Source organism: Marmota marmota, unplaced genomic scaffold (assembly GCF_001458135.2).
Source record: "Marmota marmota marmota unplaced genomic scaffold, marMar, whole genome shotgun sequence".
NCBI classification, from domain to species: domain Eukaryota; kingdom Metazoa; phylum Chordata; class Mammalia; order Rodentia; family Sciuridae; genus Marmota; species Marmota marmota.
In genome coordinates, this window is record NW_026000026.1 from 67,761,808 (window position 1) to 67,784,204 (window position 22,397).

General features: G+C 34.4%; 2 protein-coding genes across 2 annotated transcripts in view; one reads left to right on the forward strand and one right to left on the reverse strand.

The window, feature by feature from the left end:
• Positions 1–679: 679 nt before the first annotated feature.
• Positions 680–3,211, reverse strand: LOC107135490 (high mobility group protein B3-like). Its single transcript, XM_048811911.1, has one exon. It carries the CDS (start codon positions 2,203–2,205, stop codon positions 1,591–1,593), a length of 615 nt encoding a protein of 204 aa, XP_048667868.1. The 5' UTR covers positions 2,206–3,211; the 3' UTR covers positions 680–1,590.
• Positions 3,212–3,936: 725 nt separating this feature from the next.
• Wdr36 (WD repeat domain 36) overlaps positions 3,937–22,397 on the forward strand; it is a 36,046-nt gene continuing 17,585 nt past the window's right edge. The window contains exons 1-15 of the mRNA XM_015495328.2: positions 3,937–4,327; positions 6,773–6,800; positions 8,456–8,556; positions 9,348–9,465; positions 11,111–11,243; positions 12,927–12,981; positions 14,029–14,161; positions 14,406–14,581; positions 14,865–14,985; positions 15,183–15,248; positions 16,113–16,199; positions 17,368–17,513; positions 19,678–19,792; positions 19,996–20,161; positions 20,359–20,467. Of these exons, the coding sequence (XP_015350814.2) occupies positions 4,166–4,327; positions 6,773–6,800; positions 8,456–8,556; positions 9,348–9,465; positions 11,111–11,243; positions 12,927–12,981; positions 14,029–14,161; positions 14,406–14,581; positions 14,865–14,985; positions 15,183–15,248; positions 16,113–16,199; positions 17,368–17,513; positions 19,678–19,792; positions 19,996–20,161; positions 20,359–20,467 (1,716 nt within the window). The 5' untranslated portion in view covers positions 3,937–4,165. The remainder of the gene's footprint in view (positions 4,328–6,772; positions 6,801–8,455; positions 8,557–9,347; positions 9,466–11,110; positions 11,244–12,926; positions 12,982–14,028; positions 14,162–14,405; positions 14,582–14,864; positions 14,986–15,182; positions 15,249–16,112; positions 16,200–17,367; positions 17,514–19,677; positions 19,793–19,995; positions 20,162–20,358; positions 20,468–22,397) is intronic.

Sequence of the window (22,397 nt, forward strand, 5' to 3'; positions counted from 1 at the left end):
GCAGGAGAACAAAGGAAGCCTAGGACATATAAAAAGGGCAGAACATCTCACTTCTTGGGATACCAGGATACCCCCTATGGCCCCCTTCTCCCTCCAGGGAGAAGTCTGTTACCCCTTTTTAAATAAACCCTGCTTTATATGTTTGCCTGGGCATGCTCCTCTAATGTTCAAATTTAAACATTTGAGGGAGCAGAACTAGTCACTGGTAACTGGCAGTATCAATACTACCATCGTTTAAGTGACTTTGGGAAAGTTAGGTAAACTATGGGAACTTCAGGATCTTTATCCAAGGTGAACATACACCCATTACGTGGCCCAGTGTTTGATCTTGAAAATAACGTTTGTTGAATGCATATTTCTCCCAAACTCCAACTGCCTTTCAGTGATCTCCCATTCTTCTTTCCTTCTCTAAACCTGTTAGTCAGGCTTTGGGCACCAAATAGTTCTGGAGCTTTGGGAAGTCATCCAATGAACCCATTTCCTCATATACAAAGCAGCAATATAAATTTTGTTCCTTCACAACCTTATTTTGAGCATATGAAAATAATAGATGTCAAGGGCTTTATACACTCACAGTTAGGAAACATTTCCAATTCCCCTTCTATCGTGAGGGGTCAAAATTGTGACATATGTAGTCGAGGGAGAGAAATAAAGAATGTCCACGCATTTCTGCCCCTTTCAATGCTTTATTCACTCAAATTACTCAATACAATTTCACACTATAGGTTTTTTTTTTTTTAATGTAATACTGTTTATTTAACTTCAAAAACATTTCAGCATTCTAAACATACAAAAAAAATAACATAACATTGCAAATTGCATTTAAGTACAGAAGGTTCTGGAACTTTCATTGATGCAGTGGCTCTTTGCTGACAACGAAGAGTTCTACAGTTTGTTTGAAAACAAAGTTTAAAATCTACCGCACTTAACTAAAAAAAATTCAAACACTTCTCATGCCAGCTGACCCCCCTTTTTCCACAACTAAGAAAGGCAGCAGAATGCTATATCACTATATACAAAAACAAGACAACCTAAAGCTAAATGGATGCCCACTGCAGTGTCAACAGGTCCAGCCTCACAGTCCAGGCCCTGAGCTACGGCCCCTCCAAAAGGCATCTTCCCCCCACAGCCTTAACGCCAAGCAAGGAGCATCAAGAGTTTGTCTCGGTTGTTTTGTTCTTTTTACAGACTATATATATGTACAGTTGATAACTGAGGATTTCTAACCAATAACCATATAGTTAACACCACCTTACAAATTAAAAAAAAAATACCAGAAACATCTTCAAATGCCTTGTCACACCAACAGCAAAGTGCACAGAGTGAGGAGAACACGAGAGTGCCTTTTCATTTTAAAAATGTTTGGAAATCTGTACAACTTTGATACAGTTTTAGAGTGCTCTGGACACCCAGGGCCACTTCATGTAAACCACTGACAATTTCTAGAGCACTTTGAGAGACTACAATATGATCATGATCAAATTCTGAAATTAAACCTAATGAGAGTAACAGACACATCTCAAATAAGATGTGTCAATCATGGCGTTCCCCTACTCTAAGGTATTCACAAGAAGACGGGTAAACAGTTTTTTATTCATCCTCCTCCTCCTCTTCTTCTTCTTCCTCCTCCTCTTCCACTTTTTTCCAGGCAACTTTAGCAGGACCCTTTGTGCCATCAAACTTTCCTTTAGACTTATAGTCAGCAACATCCTTCTCGTATTTCTCCTTCAGCTTTGCAGCCTTAGTGATATATGGCTGCTTTTCACTGTCACTTAAGTTATTCCACATCTCACCCAGCTTTTTTGCCACATCTCCAATGGAGATACCAGGATTTGTGGACTTGATCTTGGGGTGGAATTCTGAACAGAACAAGAAGAATCCAGATGGTGGTCTTTTGGGGGCATTAGGGTCCTTTTTCTTCTTGCCTCCCTTAGCTGGTCCACAGTCCTTCATTTCCCGATCATAGCGTACTTTATCTACCTTTGCCATTTCATCAAATTTAGATTTCTCTTTCCCAGACATTGTCTTCCACCTCTCAGAGCACTTCTTGGAAAATTCTGCAAAATTGACAGGGACTTCTGGATTTTTCTTCTTATGTTCTTCTCTGCAAGTCTGCACAATGAAGGCATAAGCAGACATCTTGCCCTTTGGTTTCTTGGGGTCACGTTTAGCCATCCTGACTGTATTGTTCGCTAGTCTGGGCATCGCAGGGCACAACGGGCGGCTCAGCGCTCCCTAGCCTCATGCTAGCTGCCTCCAGTCTGCTAGCTGCCTCCAGAGAGCTGACACTATAGGTTGTTAATCAAGAAAACGACAATTCTTAAGGCTAGTCACTGCAATGGGCATAATTCACAGCAAATAATTCTAGATTAATTAATTCACTGAAAATAATTCTAGATTAATTCTAGGCACTGCAAACACACTTAACCATGACAGGCTAATGACAGACATTCCCTCTGCATGCTAAGTTCAAAAGTCTTAAGCCTTAGGCTTTATGTCCAGCAGATGCACACTCGCTCAGGCCACGGTGATCAGATCTGGAACTAAGGTAGGCTTTTCCTGGTGTGGAGTGGAGACTGGTTGAGGAGAGGGCGGTATGAAGAAGTTGTGGCTCTCACCAAGGTCCAGACGAGGTGGTAGAGTTTGAGAGCCGTGAGGACCACACAGAGGATCAAGAAATGATGACAAGTGATGAGATGTCAGGTCCTCATTAGGCTCTCCAGCTCCAGTACATCCTTATTTCAGCTGGTTGAATCCCTTTTCATTAACTCTATTATTTATACTAAATTTGGGGGCTTTTGACCCCCCTTTCAATCCATATCAGCTACCACCATATTTCTCCATGACGTCATTTACCCTGGGGTCAGAAACATCTGGTCTGGTGGTCTCTACCCTGATCTTTTCCCTTTCCCTCCTGTCAGACTAGGACAGCCTGCCAGAGACTTCACTCTGTTTATCAGGGAGAGGGGAAGTAATGTGTTTGTGGCCTTACTGGAGGGATCTGTTGGCTGTGCCTGGTGACACTGCAGGTTTCAAATTGGAGTTTTTGAAATGGAGTTGCTTAGGCTCAGGCTTAAGGCCATCCTCACAGCTTCCCAAGCTCCCAATATATTGAAAAGTATTTATTCTGAGTATAAAATCAATATTTGGCCGGACATGGTGGCACCTGCTTGTAATCCCAGTGACTTGGGAGGCTGAGGCAGCAGGATCATGAGTTCAAAACCAGCCTCAGCAACTTAAGGAGACCCTGTCTCTAAATAAAATACAAGAAAGGGCTGGGATGTGGCTCCATGATAAGGTACTCCCGGGTTCAATCCCTGGTACCAAAAAAGGAAAAAAAAAAAAAACATTTTAAAAAAAGCAATATCTGTCTGCTTTATTCACAACTCAGAAAACTTTAAAAATATACATCTAGTAATGAAAATTATATATATTTCCATGATTCAGTGGTAAAATTAATAAACAATTAATATTCTGATTTTTTTAGTGTAAACAAGCTCAGTTTTAAAAAGCAAAAATGTTTTCTATTATGGAATAGTTCCATCTTATACTAAAGTATAGCATTATGAACGCTCCCATTCCCTAGCTTCAACAATTATTAATCTTATTTCATCAAATCTGGCTTCTAATTTACAATTATTTTGGAGTAAATCCTCACACATTTTGTAATCATTTCATCTGTAAATATGTATCTTCAAAATATAGGATCTTTACTACTATCATAGACTTAAAATTTAACTGTAACTTCTCTATATCGTCAAATAGCCAGTGTTCAAATATTCTCGATAGTCTCGGGGGTTTATACTTTTTAAAATTATTATTATTATTATCATCATCATCATCACCACAAGCTTCTCCTTCCAGGGCGCAGCGATTCCCGCTCCCCAACCATAAGGTTCCACCAGCTACAGAGCTAGAGCGCACCGCAGAACAACGTGGGGACACGGAGGCCAGCGGAACCAAAGTCGCCCATCTCCTGCGGGCTGAGGAGGGAGCTCTTTGCATGTTGCACTAAGGGCAGTCCGCACAAACGCCATTGGCAGCAGGTACCGGAAGCGCTGCAAGTTTCCAGCTCTGGCAAAGGTTCTTCTTGAGACGTGCTGAGGTGCAGCGTGCGCGGTTTCCCTCTGGACCAGAGCCGAAAGGAATTGGGACCGTGGCGGAGATGGAACGCTACGTGGAAGGCCGCACGGCGAGCTCACTCTTCGCTGGATTCCGAGCCCTGGGGCTTTTTAGTAATGACATCCCGCACGTGGTGCGGTTCAGTTCGCTGAAGCGCCGGTTCTACGTTACGACCTGCGTGGGCAAGAGCTTCCACACGTATGACGTGAGTGATTTCTTTGCCGGTTTCCCGAGAACTACCCTCCTCGGCTCGCAGCTCTGTCCTGGGGCATTCCCGCTCTCCCCTCCCACCTAACGAGGATTTCCCTTTCTGCCCTTCTTTTCCGTAACCCCACCCAGTTCTGTTTAGCCACCCTCAGTGAACCCTCGTGCCGCTGCTTTAGCTCTTGCAGTTCACCTGGGGGCGAGTTTCGGAGGGAACCTGGCTAAGGAATGAATACTTGAGAATGTCTCAGTGTTACAGAATCATATTTGTTTAGTAGATAATTATTGATCCTCCCAGAGGATGCGAACATGAATAAGATAAGCCCTTAGACGACTCGCAAGACACTTATTGTGTAACTGAAGACACAAACTGGGTTAGAAATCCAGACTGAAATACATTAGGAGGACTGGAAGGGTGAGTTGATGATTTAAGGGACTCTTCACATTCGATGGCAATCCAGTTTCCCCGAACTTCCCCTGAGCATCTGTTTTCAACCAACCGTGAATATCTGGCGCCGTTTCACTCTAAGCTTTGCAGCAATTTCTTTGCAAGGTAGTTTTTACTAATTTTGTAGCACTCTTATATAACTTAGGAAAGTAAGTATTAGGAAACTAAAGTTACTTGCCATGACACTCATGCTGCTTATTAATGATGGATTCCCCCCTCCCCAAATTTACCACTAATTGAAAAATAATGTAAGTTGTGTGGAAAGCAGGAATATGATGAAGATGGTAATAGCCAAGGTTATTAAGCACTTTTTCTGGAAAGCATGGTGTAGAGTTGTTTTCCTTGAAGAATTGTGAAAATTAAAGAGGTTATTAACAAGAAGAGTGGGAATTGGGAGCTAGTTGAGTAAATGTAAAAAGAAAAGAAGGATGGGGTGAGGTGAAGAGAGTTGGGTTTCTGGAAGCCTGGGATGGTGATGGAGAAAGTTGGGTCAGAGTGACATAAATCATGTGGGAGTATTTATTGATACCATCCTTCCCACTTCTTTCTTACTTGCCAATTTTTGGTTTTGATAAAGTTTTCCTCCCTAAAACATAACTTTTCTAATTTTCTCATTTAAAGAAAACTTTTTTCCACCTTTAGAGTAAATATTTAATGAGCACATTTTTATTTAAATAAATCCTCTAGTAAATAAATGGATAATTTACTGCCTTTATTGTGTAAATGGTTATGTCAAATTTATATTTGTAGCTTGCCAACATTCCTTTAATGGAAACATCCATATTTCCACATCACTGTACCCAGAAAGACTTAAAAGTCTCAAAATTCTGTATCTCCTCTTGAAATCTTATGTTTGGTACAGTGTCTTTCCTGACATTTTGTTAAGCACAAACACATCCCCCTCCCCTTCCAAAGAAATCCTATTGTTAGGAGAGTAACATCTTTAACATTTTATAAAAAATTTACTATTATTTGCACATTGAAATTTAGTCATAAAAATGTGTTTTAAGATGTCCTTTAGATCTTGTGATGCTTTCTTTGGAGGTGGGTGGGGATGATACATTTTTTAAAATTTCTGTAAAATGGCATAAAATGCTTATTACCTGAGGACTCTGTGTTTGTTACACCAACCAATTTACTGGGCTATGATCTCTGAAACTAAAAATAACTTGGGGTAAACCAGATGGTACTAATGATCCCAGGTCATTAACTTGTTCCTCAAGGGCTCTCTCCTATGGCCATTGCTGTATTACTGCCCATTGTGAGTCATCCTACATATAAGCATTTGTACCTGGACAATAGACAAGGTATAAATAGCTGTTGATGTTGGTGATACCAGCTAACATTGAGCATTTACTACATGACTGCTGTACTCTGTTTTACATAATTTATTTGCAATCCCATTGAATTTTCATAATCCCATAAAGTAGGTACATATCTTAATCCGTATTTGGAATCCATATAAGGAATTTGAGGCACAGGGAAGATGAGTAACTTTCCTCAGGTCAGCAAATTGGTCTGTAAGCCAATTCAGTCCACTATTTGTTTCTGCATGACCCATGAGTTATGAGTGGTTTTGTTATTTTTCTAAAGATTAGAGGGAAAAAAATCACATTATTTCAGGATGTGAGAACCAAATAAAAGTACCTACAGATAAAAGTTTATTGAAATATACCCATGTATATTTATTATGTCCGCTTTCCTGCAACAGTATAAGAATTGGGTCAGTATAACACAGACTTTATGACTTGCTAATCCTAAAACATTTACTCTTTGGCTCACTACAGAAACCCTTTGCCTACTTCCATCACCACTGTTGGTGAAATAGTTGAAAATATAACTTTCCTAATAATGAAATTTAGGGTCAGTGAGTATCTTTTCTAGGAGGGACAGCATAGCAGATTTACCTATGAGGTTGTACCTTAATCTTAAGGTGTTAAGTTATTATAAAATTGTTTTTCTTATGAAAACTTAATCTTTTTTTTTTTTTTTTAACAGGTTCAGAAACTTAGTCTGGTTGCAGTAAGTAAGTGTGAATTTTATTCTGGATTTATGCTGGCTTAGTATCTTTAAAATTTTTTTGACATAAGTTTAAGGCTTATGGAATATATAAAGAATCCAGTGTGTGTGTCTAATAAACCTCTATAGGGGGCAAAAAAAAAAAAAAAAAAACTGTGACACTATCATCACTATCATGTTTTGCTTTCAGTTGTCACATGATTTATTTATTTATTTGGAGTAGTTCTTCAGCATTTCTTTGTATTTGACCACATTGTGATTAATTCTTTTTTAGAATAACCTTCAGTTTGAGTTTTTCTGATACTTCTTTATAGTTAGATTCAGTATTTTGACAGGAGTAACAAAGAAATGATGCTGAATTCTCAGTGAATTTTATCAGTAGGCACATGCTATTCTTGGCAGTGATAACTTTGATTGTTTAGTTAAGGTGATATCTGTCAGGATGCTGTGTTTTAAAGTTACTAGTTTGTCCTTTGTAGTTAATAAGTATCTTGTAATATGATGCATTCAGACTCTGTAAATATGCTATTGCTCTTCAAAGTTTCACCTGCTGCATTTAGTTAGCATTTAGTGATGAGACTTGCCTGAATCTCAGTTAGTGATATGATGGTTATTAAATAGTGGTTTCGTTTTTCCATCATTCCTTCTACTGTAAGGAAATGTCTCATATTTGGATATTTTTTTTCAATGGGGGAGGTATTTATTTTTCTAAGAACTGTTCAATAGCATAAAAGGCCTGCCAGAGCTAACAGGTACTCGTTTTACCTTAAAATGTGATCCTTGTAAGAGAAATCCATTGTGTATGTCTGAAAAACAATTTTTAAAAGATTAGAAGACAGAATAACCTAAATTGAATACAAAAGTGAATGATAAACCTATAGAAATAGTATTATGGAAACTAAATCCCCAAGTGGAGTATGCACATAAAAAATACTTACGATCGATCATCTTCTGTCTACTCATCTCCCTGACCCCAAAAGAGAAAGAAAAAGGGGCACCATGATTTTATTAGTGAGAGATGAATCAAGAAATCACGTCCTATAAGAAATGGCTAGAGGTAATAAGCATATTTACCTTGGAGACAACCGAGTAGAAACTGTATTGTCTTTAATTATTTTAAGGCTCAACATAAAAAGTATATATGGAGTTCCTTGGGGTTGGTCCAAAGGGTTGAGTTAGATGTGGATCTAAGTTTTAATTTAGTTTTATATTTTTCCTGAAGTTACTAATAAACTCCATGTTCTTGAAGGTGTTCATAAGTGGGCCAGATACCCATCTGTCAGTTCCATGTATTAAATGATGCTTTTTTCCAAATACTTCACAAAGCTTCTTTTTATCTATTTATTTAGCATTATGTTGTTATGTTTGCAAATCTTAATGTTTACGACAGTCAATATTGAGATTAAAATTTTATCCTGATTCTCAGCTTTCTTTCTTTCTTTTTTTAAATACCTTTATTTATTTATTTTTATGTGGTGCTGAGGATCGAACCCAGGATCTGGCACGTGCTACGCGAGCACTCTACTACTGAGCCACAACCTCAGCCCTCAGCTTTCTTTTTTATTAAATATATTTTTAATTATTATATCCATGAAAAATATTATATGTATATTGATGGTTTCTATTACAAGATCTTAAAATTGTATTTCTTTTATGTTCTAGGTAACTCTGTTCCACAGGATATCTGCTGTATGGCAGCTGATGGGAGGCTCGTTTTCGCTGCTTATGGGAATATTTTTTCTGCATTTGCCCGTAATAAAGAGGTTTGTATCACTGAACTATTTCAATTTGTACCATTTTTTTTTCTTTCTAATGTATGCTCAGTTTTATAGAGGAAGAGAAAATTTGATTTCACCTATATATGTGTATTTATAAATACACATATGTATGTGGTCCATATGGAGACACTTTAATGAAGGAACTCTGCTTACAGGTGTAGGCTGGGTTGGGGGAACAACACAGGGGGAGGAATGCATCAAAGGCTATAAACTTGGGGAAGCTGTTACCAATCCTTGGGCCAAAGGGCAAAAGAAGTAGTGTTATCGAAGCCTGGTGAGAGCTGAAACCATGGAGAAGGAGATGTAGTGATGGAGGGATAAGTTACTGTGAGAGTCAGTGCCTCTGTGTCAAAGCAGGAAGGTATAGCAAAGAAGTACTTTATATTCCCCTTTCTCATCTTATCTGGAAGGCAGTTGGTGATGGAATCTTAGAGGTCAGCCTTCTAGAACATACCATTTTTTTTTAGTATAAAGGGAATTACAATGGTCGAATTAGCAAGGAATCTAGGTATATATGCATACCTTTTTCCTAAACTCAGTAGGGAGGCTAAGCCCTGGAGTTCTCATTTCTATGTTCTTAGTCCATGCTTTATTTCCTTATTGAACTGGCTAAGCAGATGAACGTGTCTAACTCCTTAATATTTGTTCATATAACCTTGTATACTAAAAAATTGGACTACATTCTTAACATGAATGTTTTTAGGATTAGAAAGCCTTTTTTGGATAATATTACTTGATGAATGACTACTAATATGAAATTATTTTAAACTTTATAGATAGTACATACCTTTAAGGGTCATAAGGCAGAAATCCATCTTTTGCAACCTTTTGGGGATCACATTATCTCTGTTGATGCTGACAGCGTTCTTATTATTTGGCATATATATTCAGAAGGTAAGAATTAACTAATTTATTTGTTTTGTCTTGGGATTGTATGTGTATACTTAAAAATCTATGTGAACATAACTTCTACATCAGAGGTTTCACATGCAAAACAGTCAAAATAAACAAAATAAAAAAATTAATATGTGTAAGAGAAAACATTCTAAATAAGAAGTAAATAAGCAGTTTTTGTCAGTTGGTTAACTACTTACAACTTGTTTAATGTGCTAATTTCAACTAATATGTTTTCCATTGCCGTTCTTTAAAATTAGTGACTTGTTTTCTCTGTAGAATGGATTTTGATGTATGTTCATACGTAGTATTTTCATCTTTCAAAAGGAGATGCTAATAGTAAACTTGAAGAATCTGTAAATAAGAAGGAAAATATACATCTTTTTTTAACTTCTTTACTCTGTTTACATTTTTAACTTCTATATGTCTTGATTTTCTATTGTTCAATGCAGTATTCTTATTTTTAGTCAACATTTTAGAGGTTGCCTTCTGGGAGTTATTCTGTATTCTCATACAAATTGCTAATGCTTTTCTTTGTTTTATCTTTGCTCAAGTTGGGGTAAAAGAATTCCAAAAGTGCTCCCTTCAAGGTTAGATTTTAAAAAGCTTTATAAAATTATAAGATCTGGCTCGTAAAGTCTTAGGCACTCTTGATGTTGATGCCTAGATTTTTTGTTGCTTTTAGAACAATACATTGGCCTGGAGTTTTCAGGGAGCTATTTGTAGTGAGACAAGGATCTTTTAAAATCGTATTCAAAGTAAAGTTTGTATACTTTTCACCTATATCTGTGCATTCTAACCTGGGGTATACATACTTCTGGGAATATGTAGTACACCTTCTTCAATATTCAAATTTATTGGTAAACTTAGTGAAAAAAAAATTGTTTCAGTACTGAACAAATTTTGAAATGAAAAACACAATTTAAACCGTAATTTTAATTATAATAAATGTAAGATTTTAAAGAAGTTTCTAATCTTGCAGCAAGTAACTACCTGCTGGGCTACCTTCAAGGGTGGATGTTAAAAAGCTTTATAAAGTTGTAAGATCTAGCTCATAAAGTCTCAGGCACTCTTTTGATGCTAATGCCTAGATTTTTTGTTGCTGTTAGAACAACACATTGACTTGGGGTTTTAAGTTCCCAGAGTTTTAAGTTCTTTTCATCTCCTGGGTTAGAGTCTTCTGAGGAAATGTGTGAGAAGCATTGTTTTTGGTTTCACTAAACTTCACCTCTTTTCACATCTTCTAAGTGGCTCGTTGAACTTCCCAGATATTTGGCTCTTCACTTGGAGCATTCACTTCTGCCTCTTGATCAGATTATAAAAATATTAATGTTGATCCCTATGATCAGTTTTTAATCCTGTTTTCTGTAAACCAATTTAAGTAGTGAAACTTCTAATAGTATTTATGTTAGAACTTGTAGATAATATTGACAGCCTAAATGACATTTACAAGTTGCCCCTATCACATTTATCTTGGTTCTTGGGGGTTATTTATAGGTTAGTTTATATGTCTTTGATTTATATTAGCATATAAGTCTCTGTGGTAAACTTACTTTAAATGGTAAATATATGGGTATATGAAACAAGTGTCAAGCTATTTTATAAAAAATAATTATATGTTATTTGTAACTTTTACTTTTTGTAGAAGAATACCTACAATTGACTTTCGATAAATCAGTTTTTAAAATTTCTGCGATTTTGCATCCAAGTACCTACTTGAACAAAATACTTCTGGGCAGTGAACAAGGAAGTCTGCAGTTGTGGAATGTAAAATCCAAGTAAGCACTTTACTTAAATAAATAATGTACTTCTCATCTTATCCGCATCTACTACTTTCTTCTTCCTATTTATTTATTTATTGGTTCTGGGGATATAACCCAGGGGTGCTTTACCTTTGAGTCACACCTAGCCCTTTTTACTTTTTATTTTGAGGCAGGGTCTAAGTTGAGGAAGCTGGCTTTAAACTTGGGATTCTCCTGCCTCAGCTTCCTGAGTTGCTGGTATTATAGGTGTGTACCACCATGCCCAGCTTCCTAAAGCATTCTGCATCTCTCAGTTCTCTCTGCCCTTATATGTTTATTTGGAGGGCTGTCAATAAATATGGCTGTGAGAAGTTATCACTTAATGCCATCACATATTTAAAAAGTGGCATGTGGTCCTGGCACAAAATAAGCAACTTCATAAATCCACATTGAATAGTCTAAACTATTGACTCAGTAACTAGTCAATAGAAAGAATCCATATAGCTATCCAGACAGCTTTATAAAGTAATATTATGAGATTAGCATTAGATAGCTTCTAGATTTTTATAAATGAAGGAAAGAGATGGTAAAACAAATTCGTGTTAATTTAGTGCTACCATTTAGAAATGATTTCAAGGAAAATAAAAGTACTTTGATCAACAACCACCAGTGTAATGAATATCTATTATAATGTTATTAATATAACTGGAAGGCTACATTAATGATTTTAAATACCTCTTCTTGTTACTTGAACATTTATCTAGAGAGAAAGGGCTAACTTAAGTTTTGTATAATGTTAAAACAAGCAAACAAAAATATTTAACCACCTAAATTATTCTTTCCAAAGCCCTTGTAAATTTGAAAGGGAAGACTGTTTAGTTTTGAATCAATATTTCAGTTCAGTGGCAGATACCACTGACTGCCGACTCTGTGTTATGCTCAGGGATGTTGACTGAGATGCTGTCTCTGCTCTTAAGGTTCTTTCCTTAGGCTCTTTGTGATGTTTACATTCTTTGTGTACTTTATCCATTATGTAATTATTGCAGAGACTAATTTTGCCCATTTGCAGAATTTAATATATGATTTAATATTTTAATGACTAGTATTAAAATGATTTCAGATAGCTCTGCTCCATAGACTGACTTAATCATTCATGGTCTGATTCACAATATGAGAGCAGCATAACTGTTTCCATAAGACAGTTCATATAACATTCAAGTACTATTTTAGTTAAAATCTAATTATTCCCTTTAGTGATGATATTTCTAGAAATACATTGCAGTAAAAAAAAAAAAAATGAGATCTGCCTATATTCCAAGACTTTTATTGTCTAGATAAAATGGATTGTATTTTTTCTTCTACTCAAACATTTAAATTTTTAATGAGGTGGCCTTGCATAGCAATTTGCAGATTGGGAGTCTAGAACCTGCACACACACACACTCTTTTTTTTTACTTGGCTTAATTATTTAGCACTTTTCTTTTTTTTTAAGTTTCTTTTTCTGGATAAAAGGTGATAATATTTACTTCATGTGATTATTTTGAGTATTGGACATGGTAATATATTCTCAGAATAATGTGGGATGAAGAATTTAATAAATACTACTGTTACTAGTTTACTTTTAAATATATAGTCGATTTTGTTTCTCCCACCCGCAAAAAAAAAAAAAAAAAAAAAAAAAAAAACCTACCTTTCAACTCTTTTTTTTTTTTTTTGTAGTAAGCTTCTGTATACATTTCCAGGATGGAAGGTTGGAGTGACTGTTCTTCAGCAGGTTAGTAATTTTTGGTTAAACCAAATAGTAGATTCATGTAGTTTCAGGGATCAGCCTGTTTTTAGACCTTAAGACAAAATAATATAGTTTTAACTGTTCCACTAAGGAAATAATGTTTTGGAAATACACTGTCAACAAGTAGTAACACGTTTGCCGTTTAGAATTAGGCTCTAAACCTGTGGTTATTGTAGAACCTTGTTTACTGATTATTTTGCAAGCAGGTAGTATAGAGCTTTATAGAGAACAGAAATTAGTTGTTCATTGATGCAAAGGAGACTATTGGTTTTACAGAGAAATTTATTAGGATGTTGAGATTTCCTATTTGAAATAGTTGGGGACAAAAATCCTAAGGATTTTTTCATTGGTAGACTTAGAAAATTGCTTTTCATTTTTATGAGTCAGTAAAACATACGTATATGAATGAATGTATGTCTATAGAAAATCTGGTGAGTCTGTTGGTTACACATGTAGCCATTATTCCTGATCTTTCTAATATTCATTGCCCATTTTATTTGCACTCCCTCATCCCCTCTCACTGTCATCAACCATGCTCTGCCATGCCTATCCATTATAAGACAGAATTATAGTCATAGAATGTTATGGCTGTTACTTCCTTTCCAGCTACATATGTTGCCATACTTATGACAAGCCTTCATATATTTTCTAGGAGTTGTCTCTTTTTTCTCTTTCACCTAGTCAGTGATTTGTTGTGATTGCATATGTAAATTTTTCTTTCTGTGTGACTTTGTATTAACAAGACTGTTTTGTTCTAACAGTTGAGAGGGAAATTGACTGGCAAAATTTAAACTGGGAAGTAATTTGGAAAAATCGTTCCTAAATACTTCCATTTGAATAGCAGTTAATATTAACTCTTAGCATTAGTTAATAATAGCCAGAATGGTAATACTTGTGGATTTCCCCCTACACACCTTTAAGAAGATATTTCATATTCTCTCATAATAACACATAAATAATAGTGTTGATCATAAAAATTGTAAGGCTGTGTTGCTTAAGAAAATAAAAACTTACGAGTAATTTAATTTTCAGGCACCAGCTGTGGATGTTGTTGCTGTTGGTCTTATGTCAGGTCAGGTTATCATTCACAACATTAAGTTTGATGAAACATTAATGAAGTTTCGTCAAGACTGGGGACCCATAACTTCAATTTCATTTCGCACAGGTAATCTTTACCATATTTATTCATGAGAGTTAAGAACACCTGAAATGCTTTACTTTAAAATCACAGAAATTGTTTTTTTATAGTTTAATAAGTATTAATGAAACACCAAAGTAGAACAAGCAAAAAATATGGGAAGACTATTGGTGTATAGTTTTAACTTTATAAACTAAAAGGGAGAGAAATTTGTCAAGTTTACTTGTTTTCGGGCTTGTGTTTTTTAACATATATTTTATTTTAATAACAGATGGTCATCCAATAATGGCAGCTGGAAGCCCATGTGGCCATATTGGACTTTGGGACCTAGAAGACAAAAAATTAATCAATCAAATGAGAAATGCACACTCTACAGCAATTGCTGGACTGACATTTCTCCATAGAGAACCTCTTCTTGTCACAAATGGTGCTGACAATGCTCTCAGGGTATTATGATTATTTTTGTCATTTTTCTGGTTCATCTGGCCTACCTTTTGGGTTATTACAAGCTTGCTTTTTAATGTATTAGTACCAAAATTAGAAGATAAAAGGAATATGGGATGAATCATTGTTATAGATAAATAAAAAGTATAGCAGATGACATTGCAATGAAGTGGGAAAGAGTTACAGCTTATTTCTTTCCCAATCCCCACTTCAGGGTCAGTGGCCTGCCTAACTGCAGATCAGAGAGCACATGGTGTAAGAACCTTACCATTTAATTTCTTGGCAGATATGGATATTTGATGGCCCCACAGGTGAAGGCCGACTTTTGAGATTCAGAATGGGCCATAGCGCTCCTCTTACCAGGATCAGATACTATGGACAAAATGGACAACAAATTCTAAGTGCAAGTGAGTTTCTGTTTTCTACCCATAGTACTTAAGTAGGTATTGAGAGCTGGACGCATTTTTAGATTGTAATTTCTCTTTAAAATGTCCCAAACCATAACACTAAGCTTTTTGTAGAATCTAATTTTATAACATCTGTGATTCAAATGGCTCATTGTTTTGATGGAGCTTGATGAGGAATTTTCTTTTTATATCAATAGGTCAAGATGGAACTCTTCAGTCATTTTCTACGGTACATGAAAAATTCAATAAGAGTTTGGGACTTGGTAGGTCATTTGCAATATAGAATATAAGTTGCTAGTCACAAAAGAAACTTTGCAAGATTCTGGGAGAACTGGAGGAGGTTTCATCAATATATTTCCTCTTTTTTGGATAAAATTAAAACCTTATGGAGGAGAAACTAGTAAGATCCTAAGATCAAAATCACTGTAGAAGTGTTTGGGGTACTGCTTACTATAAATCTGTTAAAAAATGTTAGGCATCTTGGGTGGTAAAACATACTCTTGCCACCCAAAAAACACAGCCTAATGTGATCCATCTGTAGAGTGCAGAATTTAAATTATGGGAACAATTTTAAAGAAAGCATCAAAATAAATAGCATCTCATCTTTTTGCTTTAAAGGGCTCCTTTATTCTCTTCCTGGTTTCCAGCTTTTGAGAGGTTTCTTAAACAAAAATGTTTTTTAGTTTCATTAATGTTTACTTTTTTAAGTAAATGTTCTAGCTATTCATAAAAGTATGTACTTCCAGGTAACTTATAGGATCCTTTTTTAATTGATAATCTAAAATAGTTCCTTTTGGAATTAAATTGGAGAGATTTGATATCTTTAAGAATCTTCTCATCCAGGAATGTGATATATCCTCAAGTTTTCTTTTTTGTGTTGGTTCTATCATATTATTGGCAAATAATATGATTACCTCATTTTTTCAGTTATTTATACCTTATAATTTGCTTTTGTATCTTAATTATACAAACTTCAGAAACAAATAATATTGATAACAGTACCCTTGTTGTGCTCCTGACTTAAATGAGAACATCTTGAACTTTATAGTTATGTGACAGTGAAGAGCATTTTTTTTTCCCCCATGAAGAAAGATTCATTACTATGATTCCCTCTTCCCCAACTCCAGGATTAATTAATAAAAAGAGACTCAAGCGGAAAGGACTTCAGAATACCATGTCAGTAAGACTTCCACCTATCATAAAGTTTGCAGCTGGTAAGTAACTTCTCTTGTTTTGTACTTCATTATTTCCTCCATTTAAAAAGAATATATGTTTGCAAATTCTAATAAATGTTCAGAGGGTAACCTTAAGCATGTACTAATCTTGTGTGAAGATTGAAAATGAGTTAATTTTAACATGAATTTATTTTTTAAATCTCAGGCTTTGTTCTCTATACCAGCTATTAATAAATAATATTTTATAGCCCTTCTTTTTATCCTATCATCTGGTATAATGAAAGTCACTAATGTAGAAATTTATAACAGAGAACAAATGTGAAAAGATGTGGCCATGACCAATCAAGATCTAAGTACAATAGTAGTATACCATATCATAGAGCAGAACTTCTTCAGAAGAAGAGCGTTTAAGAAAAGTATACATATATAATAGGATGATTGAATGAAAACTATCAGGAAATAACTACATAGGCACCATTTCTATATTATGGTTATTGTTTCAAGGTTATTATAACAACCTGATCACTACTTTGGTTTTTTGATCACCCCTCTATTTGCCTTGAGCCTAAGTGATGCTTCTAAAACATATAGCTGACTCATGTCATGTTCTTAAAATCTTTTCGTGCCCCTTATTACCTTTAGGTAGACTTTTGCCTCTTTAACTTCCAATATCCTTGTAATGTGGCCCCAGTTGCCTTGTCCTCTCGCCTCTCCCAGGAACACATTTCACTTACTTGCCATCCTTGGTTTTGTTCAACTTATCTTGGGCCTTTTGTCTATAGGGCTCTGCCCACCTCTGTACTAGAAGTTTTATTTGTTTATTGCTCCTTCCAGGAAGCCAGTTATTACTCTCCCAAAATCTCCCAGTAAAACTCTTCCTGAGTGCTCATATAAAATAGTCATGCAATTATGCTTTCTCATTCTTTCTTCTAATCAAAATCTGTTATTAGATATTGTCAGTTAATTTGATTTAGCCATTCAACAATGTTATAACGTGTCAAAACACATTGAACACCATAAGTATGTACAGTTTTTATCAGTTAACCTGTTAGATAGGAAGCTCTTTCCAGAGATAGCCTGTTTATTTTACCATCGTATTCCTAGTACCAGATATTAAGGTAGAATATTAGATACTTAATTAATAATAGATGAGCAAATGAGTGAGATGATAAAAAGCACTTTGATTTATGATTTTAATTATGTTTAGAGGAAGCTCGAGAGAGTGACTGGGATGGTATCATTGCTTGCCATCAAGGTAAGCTATCTTGCTCAACCTGGAATTATCAAAGGTCTACAATAGGTGCTTACTTTCTCAAGCCAAAAGAATTGAAGAAAGATGACATCACTGCAACAGTAAGTGAGCTCTTTTATTAAAATCTTTTCTCCTTTAAAACTTATGTGGTAATTTTATTATACTCAAGTTTACTGATGATATTATTGGAAAGAACATGTTTTACCATTTTGAAGTTGTTCTCTAATATTGTAAAGTTTTTCAGCTTGCAGAAATTTATTTAGCTACTTGAGGTTGATTGTGAAGTAGTATCTCTGTGTGGTTTTGATTTGCATTCTTCTGAGGAGGTATAGTGTTGCATCTTTTCACGTAGTCATGGGTCATCTCTAGATATATCTTTGTAACGGTGCTTTGTCTGTCTTGATTATGTTAACTTTGTAATTTTGAAATCAGATAGTATGCCTCCTCCAAGTTTGTTCTTTTCCTTTTCAAAATTGTTAGATATTTTGGTCCCCAAATTAGCATGTCAATATCAGCAAAAAAAAAAGACAGTTGGGATTTTTTTAATCAATACATAAATTTGAGAGTTACCATTTCTGGTTTCCTAACAATTTCTGTCAATAATGTTTGTACTTGTCAGTGTATGTCCCACTTCTTCTCAATGCTAAGTAAAATTGTTTTCTTAAGTTTATTTTAGGTTTTTTATTGCTAGTGTATCAAAAGATATAATTGACTTTTGCCTATTGATCTTGTATCTTGCAGATTGCTAAACTTGTTTACCTGTTCTAATGATTTCTTAATAGATACTTCTGCTTTTGAAAATGCTGACTAAACGTTTAACTCAACATTTGACTCAATTATGTACACATTATTATAAGTACATATGTTCTAATCTCCATAGTATGAAAAGCTAGTCTTAAGCTTTTATGTAATTTTCTAAATCATAGAGATTTATCTTAAGCTTCTTTAGGAAACTTACCTACAGAGTTCTGAGTAGTGTTTGTAGTAGTAGTAGAAAGGATAATTACAGCTAACGTTTACTTTAGTCTCTCTGCCTAGTGTGTACTCACATTATGTTTACATAATCCTATGTTATGGTCTATTGTTAGCCTCTTTTTATAGAACATAAGACTAACCCTTAATGTAATGAGTAACATGCCTAAGATCAGTAAAGCTAGAAGTGACACAGCAGGGATTTGAACCTAAGACAACTTATTCTAGAAACTGTGATCTTAACTTACAACCTACTGTGATCACTCATTGAGCACTTAGTATGCATGTGTACAATGATGCTTAACCAGTGCTGAGTCATTTGTCTAACATCCTCAGCTACTTGGAACAAAGCCAGAAATCATTAAGTAATAAACAGAAGTAATTATTATAGAACCCATGCAATAAAGTGTAATTTATTACTCAAGGGTAACCTTCACAGTTTTTCTAAAATACTTTGTTTTTTGAGTGTATTTTTTTGTTTTTGTTTTAATTTGTTTTATTAGTGCATTATAGTTATATTTAATAGTGGGGTTCATATTGACACGATCATACATGCATGAATTGTAATTTGCTCCAGTCCTCAATACTTCTCCTATCACTCTCTCCTCCTTTCTCCCCCTCCCTTCTCTTATTCCCTTTCTTCTACTTTACTGATCTTCCTTCTATTTATTTATTGTTTTCTTTTTAATTGGTGCTTTATAGATTTACAGGAATATGGAATTCACTGTGAAATATTCATATATGTACATAGCATTATTTGGTTAATTTCACTCCATAGTTCCTCACTTTTCCTGCCATACTCCTTCACTCAAAGGAATTCCTCACTTTTCCTGCTATACTTCTTCATTCAAAGGAAATCAGTGGAGTAGCTAAAGGGAACTTTATTTTAATTTAAGTAGTAGGCTTTAAATGTTTAGAAAAATTTATGTGCACGAAACATTTTATGTCATGCTATAGAAATATGTCTTCACTTGCATAGTGGCATTTGTCACTTTTATGTGTAAGAAAAGTAATAAATCAATTCACTTTTCATGTTTTTTTTTTAAATAAAATTATTGGTAGATTTGACTTTGGAAGCTATGAAGCACAATACAATATTTTCTTTTTTTTTTTTTTTAATATTTTTTAGTTGTAATTGAACACAATATCTCTATTTTATTTATTTATGTGGTACTGAGGATCGAACCCACGGCCTCTCACGTGTGAGGCGAGCACTCTACCTCTGAGCCACAACCCCAGCCCTAAAATATTATTTTCTTTGTTATTTGCTTTTGTTTTTTTTCCCCTGTAAAGGCAGTAGATATTACTTCTTGTGGAAACTTTGCCGTGATTGGTCTTTCATCAGGAAGTGTAGATGTGTATAATATGCAGTCCGGGATACATCGGGGAAGTTTTGGCAAGGATCAAGGTATTGAAATGTCTTTCTTTCTTTCTTTTTTTTTTTCTTTTAAGTAATTTTTTGATGAGTTATCCCAACTTCATTTGGCAGATTAATTTCAAGATTTTTCAAGAATATAAGTAGTGGAAATCTAGATATTTGGAAAGAATTATTTGTATTGTTCCAGTAGACACTACCAATTCTGATTTCTTTTTTTCTTGTCTACTTAAAAGCTCATAAGGGATCTATTAGAGGTGTTGCAGTGGATGGATTAAATCAGTTGACAGTTACAGCTGGTAGTGAAGGATTACTCAAATTTTGGAACTTTAAAAACAAAAACTTAATCCATTCTATGAGCCTTGATTCATCTCCAAATATGATGCTGCTACATAGGGACAGGTAAACATTTCCTTTTAATGATAATGGACTTGCTTTTTAATGTTTTTGGTAAAGTTCATAAGTACAGATTTGTCATATGGGGAAAATCAGACTGTTTTAATAAAGAACAACATGTGGTTTAATTTAATCAAAGGCATATTTGACTAATACACGATTCCAGAGTTTTGTTTGCTTAACTGGTGCATTTATCTTGCTAGTGGCATTCTGGGACTTGCCTTGGATGACTTCTCCATTAGTGTTCTGGACATAGAAACTAGGAAGATTATGAGAGAGTTTTCCGGACACCAAGGCCAAATAAATGACATGGTAAAACAAACCTTAGCTGTTTAAACAACTTTTTCTTTCTTTCTTTTTTTTTTTAACTCCAGGTTAAAAATGTTCACAAAATTAAATCTGATATCTTTTAATAGCCTTAAGCTTATCATATTAAGAGATTTTATAAATAGATAATTTGCTGGTGAGTTTTCAAGGAGATTTTAAAGGAAAACTTACAATTGAAAGAATTAAAATTTTTCAGGAAATTGATGCTTTCAGAGTAATTTATCCTTTTCTCTTTAAATCTGTGTAAGACATTTTATTTTGGAAAATGAATGCTCCATTTATACATACCATGTTTGACTTAATATAAAAGGCTTAGAGAAGACATTTCTGTTTTTCTTTGTACACAATAAGTTAATAGTAGCCTTGTAATATCTGTTATATTGTAGTTTATTATAATTTCTAGAGTTTATATGAAGAGTCTAATTAATAAAAATGTAGTTAAGTTTGCCATTATATTCTTTAGTGGGATGTTTGATATTGTAAGAACTAAACTACTTTTAAAAGCATGTTTCAATTAAAAGATAAACCTTAAAATAAATTTGTCATTGAGGACTATGTTAAGTATATGTTGTTATTTGGAATCAGTTGCAAATGGAGTAATTTACTTGAAAAGAGAAAAATTAAAATAAAATCCTAACTACTGAGTGACAAACCCATCAGCTTCATTTACTTATGAGTCTAACATCAAAAATCAGAATTACAATACTTACTCCTTTCCTTAATATTAAAAGAAAGAAATTGGTTAAGAAAAAAATATGTTCTGCAACTAGGAGATTGGCAAAATTACTCATCAACAGAATTTGTTTTGACAGCATCTGTAGAAACAAGGGTGGAAGTGGTGTAATTATGATGAAATGACATTTTTTAAAACATCTGTCAGTATTAACTTGTTCTTCCTATTTCTTTTCTTAAATTTTACTTTATCCTAATGTGTCTAGAATTTCTCCTTCTCAGTAATAAGTTATTCCTGATCATGTAAATTTGTGAGCATTTATAATATGACCTTCTGAGAGTTATTTTTTACTATGATCTTCTATCTGCACCATCTCTCTATAAATTGAGCTATTTATACCCTGAGGTTTGAGTTTCCATGATATTGCTGCAGTCTGATGAACAAAATTAGCATTCAGCTTATTTCAGTATCATTTGCTGATATGAATGATCATAATCCCTTTGTTGTGTTTAGACTCCTTGATGAATTATGTACTACCATTATAAATGTTAAACTGTTTTTCCTTTGGGGTCCTTCACATCTAATCTAAAACTCAGAACTTCCGTACTACAGGTGGGAATGGTTATTATTTATTATTTTTATAGCTAGAAAAGATAACTTCTTTAAGGTGGCATAAATAGTCCATTATTTAAATTTATTTTTAAAATCTTTCCAATTGTAGTTTTGAATTATATTTTAGAAATAAAGCATCATGAAGGGAGAAAAAATGAGTTTTTAGTAGAGCTGCAGATAAAAACAGAAGGACTTTAGTAATATTTTAAGAGAATTTTTATTCTTTACTTTTAATTTGTGGTGATATGGATTCTTAGCCAGACAGCCTAATATATAGACTCTTCAAGGAAATAAGAGTTTTTGTTGCTTTCAGAAGTACTTTGTAACTGAAATTAGAGTAGCAAAATACTTCTTATTGAATATTCTACCAGTAACATTTTTAATATGATTTATCTTCAGAATTTGTTAATTATCTATAAACAAGTAGAAGATTGTGGTATGATAATTGGGCTGATGCTCTTAATCTTTTAAACTTTTTATAGTTAATTTGAAAACTTAATCCTTATAAATTTCAGATCAATTTATATAGAAGTAATATTTTCTTTTATGTAAAATAAGGCAGCCTGAATTTTACTTATTTATTTTTTCATGAAACCTGAATTTTTTCAAGTCTTGTATTTTTCAAGGAGT

Bases quoted from the DNA above. Each gene is read 5' to 3' on its own strand.
- LOC107135490 (XM_048811911.1), bottom strand. From the start codon at position 2,205: ATGCCCAGACTAGCGAACAATACAGTCAGGATGGCTAAACGTGACCCC.